This window comes from Ixodes scapularis, unplaced genomic scaffold (genome assembly GCF_016920785.2).
Source record: "Ixodes scapularis isolate PalLabHiFi unplaced genomic scaffold, ASM1692078v2 PGA_scaffold1__304_contigs__length_218370807, whole genome shotgun sequence".
NCBI lineage: Eukaryota > Metazoa > Arthropoda > Arachnida > Ixodida > Ixodidae > Ixodes > Ixodes scapularis.
The window spans coordinates 157354144-157366188 of record NW_024609846.1 but is presented as its reverse complement, the minus strand read 5'-3'; the positions used below and the strand labels follow the sequence as shown (position 1 = coordinate 157366188).

The 12045-nt window shown below is 48.1% G+C and overlaps 1 protein-coding gene across 3 annotated transcripts in view; it reads left to right on the top strand.

Moving 5' to 3' along the window:
• LOC8030984 (T-box protein 2) overlaps window positions 1–11714 on the top strand; it is a 63254-nt gene extending 51540 nt beyond the window's left edge. The window contains exons 3-6 of one of the 3 annotated variants that reach the window (XR_005717739.2): window positions 6472–6621; window positions 8235–8311; window positions 8785–10831; window positions 10945–11714. Coding sequence is in view for 2 of the 3 variants with exons in the window: in XM_040220597.2 (XP_040076531.1) it covers window positions 6472–6621; window positions 8235–8311; window positions 8785–9634 (1077 nt within the window). In the remaining variant the exon portion in view is untranslated. Of the gene's footprint in view, window positions 1–6471; window positions 6622–8234; window positions 8312–8784 lie in introns of all 3 variants that reach the window. The other 2 variants (XM_040220598.2, XM_040220597.2) reach the window with 2 other exon arrangements.
• Window positions 11715–12045: the final 331 nt, after the last annotated feature.

The window sequence follows — 12045 nt, the reverse complement described above, 5'->3', positions numbered from 1 at the left end:
ATCTTCGGCGAAAAATGCATTCACCAGCCTTCTGTCAACATTATCTATTATTTACTTATTGTCATTCATGTTTTTAAAGCGCAGCTCTTTGACCCCCCCCCCCCCCCCCCCAGGTCACGTGGCCCCCCCCTCCCCGAGATCACGTGCCCCCCCCCCCCCCCCTCGCTTCCCTCCCCGGGTTCCTCCCAAGGTCCTAGGGGCCTCGGGTTCTTTTGGGAGGACCTCGGGAGGACCTCGGGTACCTTCGGTGACCTCAAGGGGGGGGGGGGGGGGGTCACCTGACCTCCCCCCCAGTACCCTTTTCCCCTCCTCCTCAAAGCTGCGCTCTCATTAGGCGTTACAGGGAGTTGTAATCGGCTTTCACGTTGGGTATTGGGGAGATTTATTTGGGTCCCCCGGGCAGCTTGGTGCATCGTACAGAGCTTGCGCGGTCCGTCGTTCCAAGCAATTTGGGGACCGAAAAGATTGTCGCTCAAACATATGGTCGATGACTCGTGCGGTGCATTAAAGATATGCTGAAAGCTATAAAAACAAGTTCGCTCGTGTTTGTTTCACGAAACACGTGCAAAGCTTACAACCGCCCCCCCCCCCCCCCCCCACACACACACACACACCCATTTACCCACCCAGCTCCGGGTTGTTTCAGTATGCGATGCCACAAATACGTTCTCCTAGATATGATCCTCTAAATATGGAGTACACGAACAGCGGATTTGGAAAAAAATTCTCATACCGACAAATAAGAAAAGAAACGCACACTGCTCACCGAAGCGTGGTGTGAAAAGAACCTTTTAGAAAACCGTCATTATGTTCCGCGTACTGCACTACTGGAGCCTTTGAAGCATGCTTTTAAGCGCGCGCCCGGAGTGTACCCTGGCCGCGGGGAGCACGCTTAAAAGCTTGCTTCACGAAGGCTCCGGTAGTGTGCGGAACACGTTAACGGTTCGCTAAAAGTCTGTGCGTCAGTCCTGCTCCAGAACTATTCAGCATCGTCCTCCGTGGTCTTGTGCATTCATTTCCTACATAGAACACCCAACAAGTTCTTCATATGTTTATACTGCGACGAGTAAAGTAACTGCACATACCAGACAGCGAGGGAAGTAAAATGATCGAATTGCGTTCACGGAGAAGTAATCGACGATGCGAGTGAGACATGCAACATTGGAATCTTCGAACTGTGAGACAGAAGATAGCCTTTTTCTAGACAATCAAATAGACTTTTGTATGCGTACTTTGCACACATTTGTGTGAGTAGGACTTTTTTTTTTACCCAAGGGCAAACTAAAAACAAAGGTGCTGCTTACGATGATCGCGAAAAGGCTTGTTTGAATTAAAAATAGACACGATTTGTGCAGAAACAGAGACCGAACAAAACGTTTGAGCGAGAGCCTGCAATTCTGTGGAGAACGATGTTGGATACACGACCCACGTGTCAGGCATGACCCTCGCGTTAGTGCAGCCTGTTCTTCCGATTTCACCATCGAGTTTGAAGCCTGTGGCCCCGGGTAGTGGAGCCCCTAGGAGCAAACCTGGCATCTCTTTGTGGCGTTCAGCTAAATCTGTTGAGTGCATGTCCAAACGGCTGAAAGTTAGTCTGTCCCAATGCGCGTCCGATGTCTCCGCTGTAGATAAGAAATTTAGCCAGTGCAGTACCACTTCTATTGCCTGGGTATACTTAACGTGTACCACGCAGTAGGGATACACGACCACACACCGGAGCTGCGGTCGTGTATACCAGCTTGGAACACGAGCGCTCTCGCTCCGCGTGCTCCGAGCTGTGCTGGGTTAACGCTCGGGCACCGAACCCCGGGTTCGACACAAGGGCGTTGTAGTCGTCGTCCGAAGAGACGCGCTCCCCCATTGGCTGGTAGGCACCAGCCACACGGCTGCCTTCTCCTTTCTCTTTTGCTCGCGCCACAACCATCATGGCGGAGCATGAAGCGGCGCCGATCGATTCGGATCTTCCTGCCGTGATGCCGCCGCCGCTGCTACTGCGGGCTGAACCTTTCCTTCGCACGTGGGAGAGCGGCAGATGGAAAGGAGCGAGGAATCTCCACGACCCTTGACGGGATCTCTCGACGGTCGATCATCCCCCCGGCGATGCCGTCGAAGCATGCGTGTCGGCGGGGGAGACTCCCATCTGTTTGAAACATAAAAGAAAAAACAACAAATTTCTCAAACTGTTTATTTTTGTTCATAACAAGTTAATCGACATTTGGCTTTTAACCAGACATGTACACGTTACCCAAAAAACTAACTAAGTACCGTTACTCGTTACTCGCTCAAAAAGTAACTAAATATGTTACTTGTTACCGATTTCCAAAAGGAACGCGTGAGTCACCTCAAAAGTAACGAGTTACTTTTTACGTTACTGTGACGACCAAGTTCACAACTGTTTTTGTTTCATAGTTTATTGTTATCTTTTTAGTAGTTGTTGCACTTAATCAGTAGCTGTCTCTTGAAGTTTTCATCAGTTAAGTTTCCCCGCTTTGTTGAAAATACATCTCCGGCGACGCTGAAGAGTCGTTCCACCGACGTGCTCGAAGGAACGGCGGTGTTGTGCTTCAGCAAGAGCTGGTGAATCTGGGATTCCCCTCTCTCTTGTGTTCTCTCTACTTCTAAACTTCTAATTTGACAATGAATTATATGCCTTCCGCGGTCGGCAATGTCCGGGTTTAGATTCGGTTCATACTCGGTTCCAGAAGATTCAACTAACGAAGATTACTGTGTTCGCTGGGCGAAGAACATTCCCAGCTGTAGAGTTCAGTATACAGCAACGTATATCGCTGGAAATGTTAGTCGAACTGCTCGACTGACGTGTTCAGCGATATACGTGGCTGTACTGTCATACTCTTTAGTTGTTTTTCGGGTTGCTCACTTACAGTTCTCGCAATAGACGGATACTCAGGTTGGAATAAAAGCGAGACTGTTTAAACGTTATTGTACACGTTACTCCTCAAAAGTAACGAGATACCGTTACTCGTTACTTGGCCTTAAAAGTAACTAAATACGTTACTCGTTCCTTTACTAGAAAAGTCACTAAATACGCTACAGGTTACCGAAAATAGTAACTAGGTAGAAGTAACTCGTTCCTTGTAACGCGTTACGTACATGTCTGGTTTTAACCGAAAAAAACCCCGAAAAACATCCGTCGGTGTCGAAATTTCAAAATCAGATTTGAAGCCGAAAGGCAGCGATAAACGACCGGTGGTGTCAAAAATACAAAATCGGTTTGAGGGATGCTGGACCGAAATTCGGAGCTTACAAAACAAGCCTGGAGCGATAGGCGGGACGCTGCAAAAACCCCCAAAACATCACTCATACAGCAATATCACGGGTCGCAGTATTTTTGGAAAAGAAGTGCGCGATTGAACACGGCCGACGAGGCCGACGAGATGTCACGTGGCGATTTTCATTCCCTCTCCTCTTCGCTTCGTCCCGTCGAGCAAGTGAACCGAAGCGAGGACGAGGGAAGCCAAGGCCGCTCTCCCTGATTCTCAACTGTTCCAGTAGGACCGTGACGTCACAGTCCCCTCTTGATCGCGGCCTTCTTTTCCAAAAATACGGTCATCCGTTTGATGTTTTTCAGTTCTTAGCTAACCGCTCAACGCTTCTATTGTCTTATTTTGCGAAATCCAAATTTCGGTACAACATCCTTTTAAAGGCCGACGAGCAGCAAGGAAGGAGGATACTCTCCCTCAAATTCCTCCTTCAGTCCGAAAAAGAGGGAGAATGTCCTCCTTTCTGTGGGGAGTAGCTCAGAGACCGGCTCCCATGGGAGAGGAGGAGAGAAGAAAATTGGGAACCGGTTTTCGTCCCGGCAGGAGACCATTCTCTAGGGCGGCCTAGCCAAGAAAATACTGATTTCTGAAAATATTTCGAAACCCTCCCCACTTAGGCTTGAACTGATTGTTCTCTTTACTATATTTTTTCACTCTAATCACAGTTTTTAGGTTCCATCCGAAAAAGGCCACCCAAAATGCAACGATATTTGAATAAATTAATAAACACCAAAAAGCATTAGCCGATTTTTGTTATAAATATATACCGGACAATCAACGGCCCAGTTATATTTTCTTGCGAACAGGTAGCCAAAAGATTTGGTTACAAAAACAAAACAAAACATGTCCCTATATATTCCTCTTCATTTTGTGCAAAACGTTTGCGGCATACACACGGAAAAAAGAGAGGAAATTAAAACTTAATGCTTCCTACTCTACCGGTAGCAAAAATAAACTAGGCATCGCCGAGCGCTCATTCTCCGCCCAAAGTTAGCGCTAGAGGTCACAACCAGATGCCAAAGTGTCAGCCCGATCCGATTCTTTATTCAAAAGTTACTATAAGTGATTTTCTGAAAAGTTCTATGGAAAAATGGAGCCCCTTTTTGGCCCGGTTTCGGTTTGTGGTACCATAGAGCCCCATGTATTTGAAAACTCCGTCGGTCGCCATTTTCCCATGGAACTTTTTAGAAAATCACTTATAACTTTTGAATAAAGAATCGGATCGGGCTGACACTTTGGCATCTGGTTGTGACCTCTAGCGCTACCTTTGGGCGGAGAAGGAGCATTCCGCGATGCCTATAGTTTATTTTTGCGGTAAATAAAACCCTGTAATTTTTTTTTTGTGACACCCTATATAATAAAGTGTTCTTCTCTTGTCTGTTACATATATTGTAGAGTGGCTGAAGGGAGGAATTGGAATGGTTGATGTTGTATGATTTGTTTGTTCGCAATTTGTGAGGACCTCTAGATTAAGAGTATAACTAAGTGTGCGTACACCTGATGCACCGTAGTGTAACAGCTGTCACTCTTAACAAATGGTGTAACCGGTTCCTACAATCTATCCGGATTTTGTGTGATTGTCATTTCTATCTTGTATAGAAAACTTCAGTGTACTAACAAATCATAAACTTTTCCGTATTTTATTACCTCCGTATCGTCTCATGATTTCTTTAAAGAAATCTACCACCGCGTATCAATCTATCTTCGCCTTTCCGTGGGCATCACAATGTAAAGAGGACCTTTACTTGCGTAATCTGCAGAATGGACCAAAGAGAGACTTCCGCCCCACAGACAGCCTTGGATTTTTTTAAGTTAAAGAAAACGCTATCTGACGGCGTTATGGGACACGTTGATAATTTGTTATAATCGTGTCGTATTATAGCTCGAGTTTAAGTTTAATTTTCGTCTCTTTGACTCGTGTTACGACTTATGATATTCTGAAGTGTCGTTTACTCAAAATATTTTAAGCCCCGTCTTCCATTAGTTTGAGCAACGGCGTCGTCTTTCACCTATCTTCTATTATAAAAATCATGTATAGAGCCGCCATCATTTATATGAATTTAGCACTTGCTTTTATCGGCCACTTTTACACTCCATCACCTCGAACAACGTATAGTCTTCGTAAACAAATTCATCCAACCTCTTTCTTGCTCTTCTTACATTGTCGTCTGCGCTCTAGAAAGGTTCGACTCGTAACAGAAACAGGGCACCGCCGGTCACATAAAGGTTGATGGTTTCATCAGCCAAGGTTTGATAAGGTTCATGCTCCTATCGGTCGGTCGCTACACATAACCGCTCTTACGTATCCTCAACGTTAGGTATATCTACACGGTCGTCGTTTGACACATGCCACACAGACGTCAGTGGAACACATATGCGTCATAAGTGGTATTTGCGTCACAACGACGGCTGACGTTGTAACGGGAGCGTTCAAGGGCCGCCGTTTTATAAATGGACACCATATAACGGTGACTTCTGTAGGACTGCGGGTTCACAATATTGTCTTTTGTAACATTGCTCGCGCCTTGTGTCACGGGGTTTAAATATACGTGTGTAGCGCATAACAAACCTGAAGTGGGTTTCTCGGGACATGCACGTGAACCAAAATACGCGATGAAAAAGTACGATCGATAATATTTGCGGGGTTGCCGTATGAATTAACCTCGCAAGCCTTTTCAATGAGAGTCCCCAAATAAGATTTTAGATGGGCATCCGTGTAGCGACAGCATCACTTTCCATACAAGAAGCTAATATCGTCATAATAATTTGTTTTAATTACAATGATTGGAATACACTGAATATACTGATAACCATGCTGTGTGTATAAGACGTTGAATTTTTTGTTTAATAAAAAAAGTATGGCTTTACCAATAACATTTCAAAAAACGAAGGAAAACAGCTACCAGGGCAAATCCAAACATAAGGTTAGATTTGTGTAGGGACAAAATTATGAGCTCAACAGGAAGGCAGCGTTTTTTTTTAAATTAGTTTCCCGCCAGCCTTTACAGTTATTTTAATTTGCGATCAGCGTGCAGATTACGCAAACCAAGCGAATATGTTAAATACATCATTCTTTGGGAAGTTGAAAGGCTAACTTATATCTTCTTGTTCAGTTTGTCTTGTAGCGCATTGGTTCCGAAATGGAACGTTAGATATTAAACCATCGCTGCTCTTCTAATCTCGTTTCAAGCAGACCATCCTGAACTCGATGCACAAGTACCAGCCCCGGTTCCACCTGGTGCGCGCCAACGACATCCTCAAGCTGCCCTACAGTACCTTCAGGACGTACGTCTTCAAGGAGACTGAGTTCATCGCCGTCACCGCCTACCAGAACGAGAAGGTGAGCTCGAGCGCTCGTCTCTAGCCGGGGGGGGGGGGGGGGGGGGGGGGCTCGGGCTCACGTGCCGCCGTATAGGGTTGTGAATGCAGCGGAAAGCGTGGGCTGGTACTCATCGTGTTAAGCTGTCGTTGTTTTAAAATGTCTTTATATGAGGGAATAGGGTACGACCGGCCCGTTAACAGACGTCAGGTTAGGCTCGTCGTATTTTAGAAGGAGGCCGACGCACTCTTCCTTCTCCGGAAGTTTCTTTCACCTTGATGTACCCTTTTTTCTCCTTTACCCCACCTACCCCTGAAATCTTTATTCTCTCCCTTTTAGAGCGCAGCTCTTAGGTGCCCGTTTCCGGCTTGAGCGGCGTCGGCGTCGCCGTCGCCATCGCCGTCGCCGTCGCCGTCGCCGTTGGCGTAACTGCGCGGAGCATTATGGGTAAATTTTCCCGAAGGAACCCGAGGTCCTCCCGAAGGACCTTGGTTCCTTCGGGAGCACCTCGGGAGAATTTCGGGTTCCTTCGGGAGGACCTCGGGAAGACCTCGGGTTCCTTCGGGAGGACATCAGAGGACCTCGGGAGGGCCTCGGGTTCCCTCGGGAGGACCTCGGGTTCCTTTAGGAGGACTTCGGGAGGACCTCGGGAGGACCTCGGGTTCCGCTGGCGACCTCGGGGAGGAGGGTCACGTGAACCCCCCAGGTCACGTGACCCCCGTCGAGGTCACGTGAGCCCCCCAGGTCACGTGACCCCCCCCCCCCCCCCCCCCCCCCCCGAACGCGTGGCCCTCAGTACCCTTCCCTCCTCTTCCTCAAAAGCTGCGCTCTAATTCGGCGTTACAGGAACTGGTAAACGGTTTTCCTTTTTTTTTTTACCTTATCTCTTTATTTTCTTCTTTGAATTTTCGGCAGTTTGTGAGTGGTGAGCACTAAGTGGATTTTCTTGCTTGCAAAAAACAAAAAAACTCGAAGTTGTAGGTTCGTCCTAATGCAGTACTCTAGTCACGCTTCAGAAATATATGGGTATTTTAGGCGTGTGATACGTGTATTTTGTCCAATCATTCCCGCACGATTATTCCGCTGTTTGGCTTTTTTGTTAAGATTAAAAATTCACGGTGCTGCTTCTACACAAGCATGTGATAGCCAGATGCATTGACCAAAAACAAAAAAAAAAGTTTAAGCTTTATTTTTTTTTAAATTTTTAACGAATGTTTAAGAGGATGATGCCTAAGCGACTATAGTCACTATAACCTAAAAAAACCATGCCAGTTTTGAGCTTAGTTCATGCCTTGCTTCAAGTAGTCCTTACAAGACTCGTTTGTCAGATGTTCGTATTTAAAAACACTATCCTCATAACACATACTAGTTTCGTAATTCATAGAACACAAGTTAAATTAAGAACGCCACCCGAAAAGCCGAACTTCTTTTTGCTGGGGTGTTTGAGGGACAACGTGCATGGAGTTGCCTGACCTAAGCTTCTCCTTCTGCGGTGCAGTACAGTAGCAAGGGCGAACAGAAGAACACACAATATAAACGAATCAAAACGTGGTGTATGGTGCTTGAACGTACCGCGTAGCAGGCATGCTCTTTATATAGTGCAAAACATTCAAACCAGCTTGCTCGCCTTCCAGATCACGCAGCTCAAGATCGACAACAACCCTTTCGCCAAGGGATTCCGCGAAACCGGTGCTGCCAGAAAAGACAAAAAGTGAGTACAAGTTGTATACTTTTTCCCAAACTATAAAAAATGCGCCCTCAAAAAAAAAAAAAAAAAAAAAAAAAAAAAAAAGAAATACAGTTGCAGTTGATTTGATTGACTTTGTGAATGCATTCGTAAAGCGCCCCGAGTACCTCAGCTCAACGCATCAAATCTAACGATGGCGTATAATGTAGTCACACACAAGATGAGGACGGCAGGGATTTTCTCCCTAAACGCACGGCGAAAGACCCGATTCGTTGCCTTCCACCCTGCTTTGGCTACGCAAGGCTCACCAGACGACGGAGCATTGTCGAAGACGGGAAGGTCGCGCTGGAGGCGGGACAACTGAAACTCCTTTCTGTTATCCTGTCAGTGACTATAATTATATATAAGAGAGTGAGCCATTTTAATGGTACTGCGACGAGCACGTGGTCCCAAAAAGAACGCTTCCTAAACAGCCTTATTCCCCGCGTGTCTTGCAGAAAGTACGCGCTCCCGCCAGCGTCCAAGTCCCTTCCTGGTGGCGCCATGGCGCCGAGCGACGTGAGCTGCCCGACCAAAATCGACGTGGACGACTCGTACTACAGCGACGACGACCGGCGGACGGAGCAGTCGCTGTCGGCTGACGAGGCGTCCGCGCCCCCGGGTGGCGACCTCTCCCCTCGACCGGGCCTCGACCTCGGTCGCTCTCCGGGCTCTCCGGAGCAGGCCAGCCTGAGCGACTACCTACCGTTTGGCGCCGGCCACACGTCCTTCCCGCTGCAGTACCTGTACAACCAGAGCCTCTACCAACAAAGCCTCATGCTCCAGGACATGATCATGTCCTCTGCGGCCGCCGCAGGCGCCACGTCACCAACGGGACGGCCGTCACCCTTCGGCTTCAACCCGTTCTCGGTGCGCAACCTCTTGATGGCGAACGAGCAGAACTACCTGAAGGCGCCCAGTCCACTGAAGATGGCGGACGCGGTGAGTCAGGAGCACCTCAAGAACCTCCGCTTCTTCCCGTACCCGCTGCCGGCGTGGCGGCTTCCCACTGGTCCCGGGGGGTCTTCGCCTCCCCCGCATCCACCGACGGCGCATCGCCCGGATACGTCCTCGTCGCCCAAGTCGGACCCCGGACCGGCGGCGTCTCTTCTGCCGGGAGCCTTCTGCGGCGTCGGCGGCGTCGCGCAGTCGGAGAAGTTGTCCTCCAAGGACACCGACGAGGCACGAGGGTCTTCGTCGTCGCCGCTCGTGTCCCGGAGTCCGGTGCGCCCAGTGACAGTTCAGAACCACGTCGACGAGAACGCGCATCGTGACGAAGACTGTGCCCCCGTGGATGGGAAAGACTAGCAAAACCATTCCACGAAAGAAAACGTTTCAGTGAGGCGTGCCTGTGTACGTGCGCAATATCCAGACGGGTTTCTAAAAATAGAACCTTTCCGTCGTCTACGTCGGACACGTCGGACTGACTGACCTCAGCGTGCGTGTCCCGTCGATACACGATGCGCATTCAGGAGACGCGTGGTCGCGGCTTCAGAGGTGAATGAGCGCCGGGACGTTCACAATCTTTGCTGCAGCAATCAGTACCGTAGGCAGGCTTTCCCCTTTTGCATTACCTGTTTTATTTTTTTTTTCATGCCTGGGTGGTCCGGGCTTTGACTCGGACGCCATTGTTTTGCCGTTGCGTTGACCGAGTGAGTCCTCTTTAGAAGGTGCATGCCCAAACCGCCTGGCGGTTGGGCTTTACAATTCAGTCACGTGACTCGAAGAAACCATTAGCAAACAATGGAATTCCAACGACCATTCTTGATTTTCTTCTGAGTGGCGTAGTCCGGTGTTTTGGAGAGGTTTCTTCACTATGGATGCAAAGAACCTGGTTCAGCGTCAGGACAGGGACATAGCGAACGAACTGCTTGCCGATTCATACCGCGTCCCAGGATTCGCGCGTGCTAATGGCAGTGCTGTCGAGTCTTTAGCAACGTACGGTGAAAATATTTATCGGAAGTCTAGGTACGGCCCAGTTTTAACTAGTTTTGCCCTGAATGCGAGGAGGCTTATGAAATACTGAATGGAGGATGACTAGCTTGAAGCTGAATTGGGCGTTCATCAGGTTTGTGATAGTTACTATTAAAGATCGAATACATATTTTCGTGAGTCAGAGACCCTTCAAAACGCAAAATGCGAAGAATCAGTTTTACACGTTTTATTGCATGGTAAACTTTAAACCAGTTTGGCTTAAGATTCGTAATTACCAGCAAAGAAAGATGATTTTCAGTTTACTCGTGCAGATGGTCGGCTTTTGCGTCAGATATTTGTCGATTCGGTCACGACAGTATCTCAAAGCACCGGCATGTGGCAACATGGGTGGATCATGATGCCGAGTTAACGCGAAATTGGAAGTCAACTTGTAAAACAAGGGAGTCTACGTGACACATTCGATGAATTGGTTGGACTAGGTTACTGCGATGGCAAGTAATTAATATTCCCAATATCAATCTTCAGAAGTCTCTATAGTCCCATTCATTACATTATACTCCTCGCCTTCAAGTAGACTGAAGCGACGGTAACGGGGGACGGACGAACTGCTTTAAAAAGCTCCTTGACCGCACGCACACCTACCGAAGCTAGCTATCTGCTCCCGTTCGTTGCCTTTGCTTCAGTCCGCGTCAAAGTCAACACGGTGTACAGGCACGTAGAGTACAGATCGGCGCCATGTATCACGGGTAAAATCAGCCGAAAACGCATCTCTTTCCCAGGGGACCGTAGAAACCTCCGAAGTTGGACCACCCTAACATCTATCTTTTCCGTGGGATTATGCAATACTCCTTATCGCATCAGCTGCCTGCAGAGGCGCGTAGCCCTGTGCGTATCGTATCTAGTCATGCAGTATGTACACAAAACTTGCTACGGAAGAATCTCGCGTATGTGTGTGACAGCTCCCCCGCCTCGTCTCGCTCCCAACTTGAGAGTTTTGCCACAAGTTCTTTCCGAGTGCACCGCGTGTATCCACACCTACGCAGGAATGAGCCCGGTGGAGTCTGCCACTCGTGGCGTAGGACATTGCATTTAAACACAAGGTCCTTCTTTGGCCCCAGGCAGAAATTCCAGCACGCGTCATTCGCGAGTGTACGCATCACCGGCTTTTGGAGCCGTGTATCCCCGAGAGTGCTATTTATTTTGCAGTGGTATAGTTGTGTATAAATTTCTCGCGCTTCGGTTTCTTTCGAGACCTCGCAAGAGTCGAGAGTGGGTGTGCGCGCGTGCGTTTATGAGAGTGTGTTTGTGTGCGTGTGTGTTTATGTTGCATTGAGTTAGTAGGACGGGCACGAGTTTTTCCTCTTATGTGCGATCGTGCAAATTTGTGGCGTTCCTAAGTCCACTTTTTTTGTGTCACACTGATAAAACGCAAATTAAATGGCAAAACCAAAGATTCCACGTGTTCGCTCTAGATGATTTTGTGATAGTTGAGCGGCAGGATGCTGCTCAAGAGAAAGAAAAAAAAAGTACCTTGAAGTGTCTAAAGGTCGTTCACACACCTGCCACTTAGGCACAGCATGATAATAATGCAATTAATGCAAAGGCGCAATCGAGCTGGACAAGAATAACGATAATAATCCCTGGAGAGGGGGAACAAGGGTGACAATGAACAACCACAGATCTCCAAACAGCTAAATGACGGGAGCGCGTCTGAGAAAATCCGCCAGGTCCTGGTATCGAACCAGGAACTTCTCATTTCTAGTGGAGGGCTTTACCAACTGAGC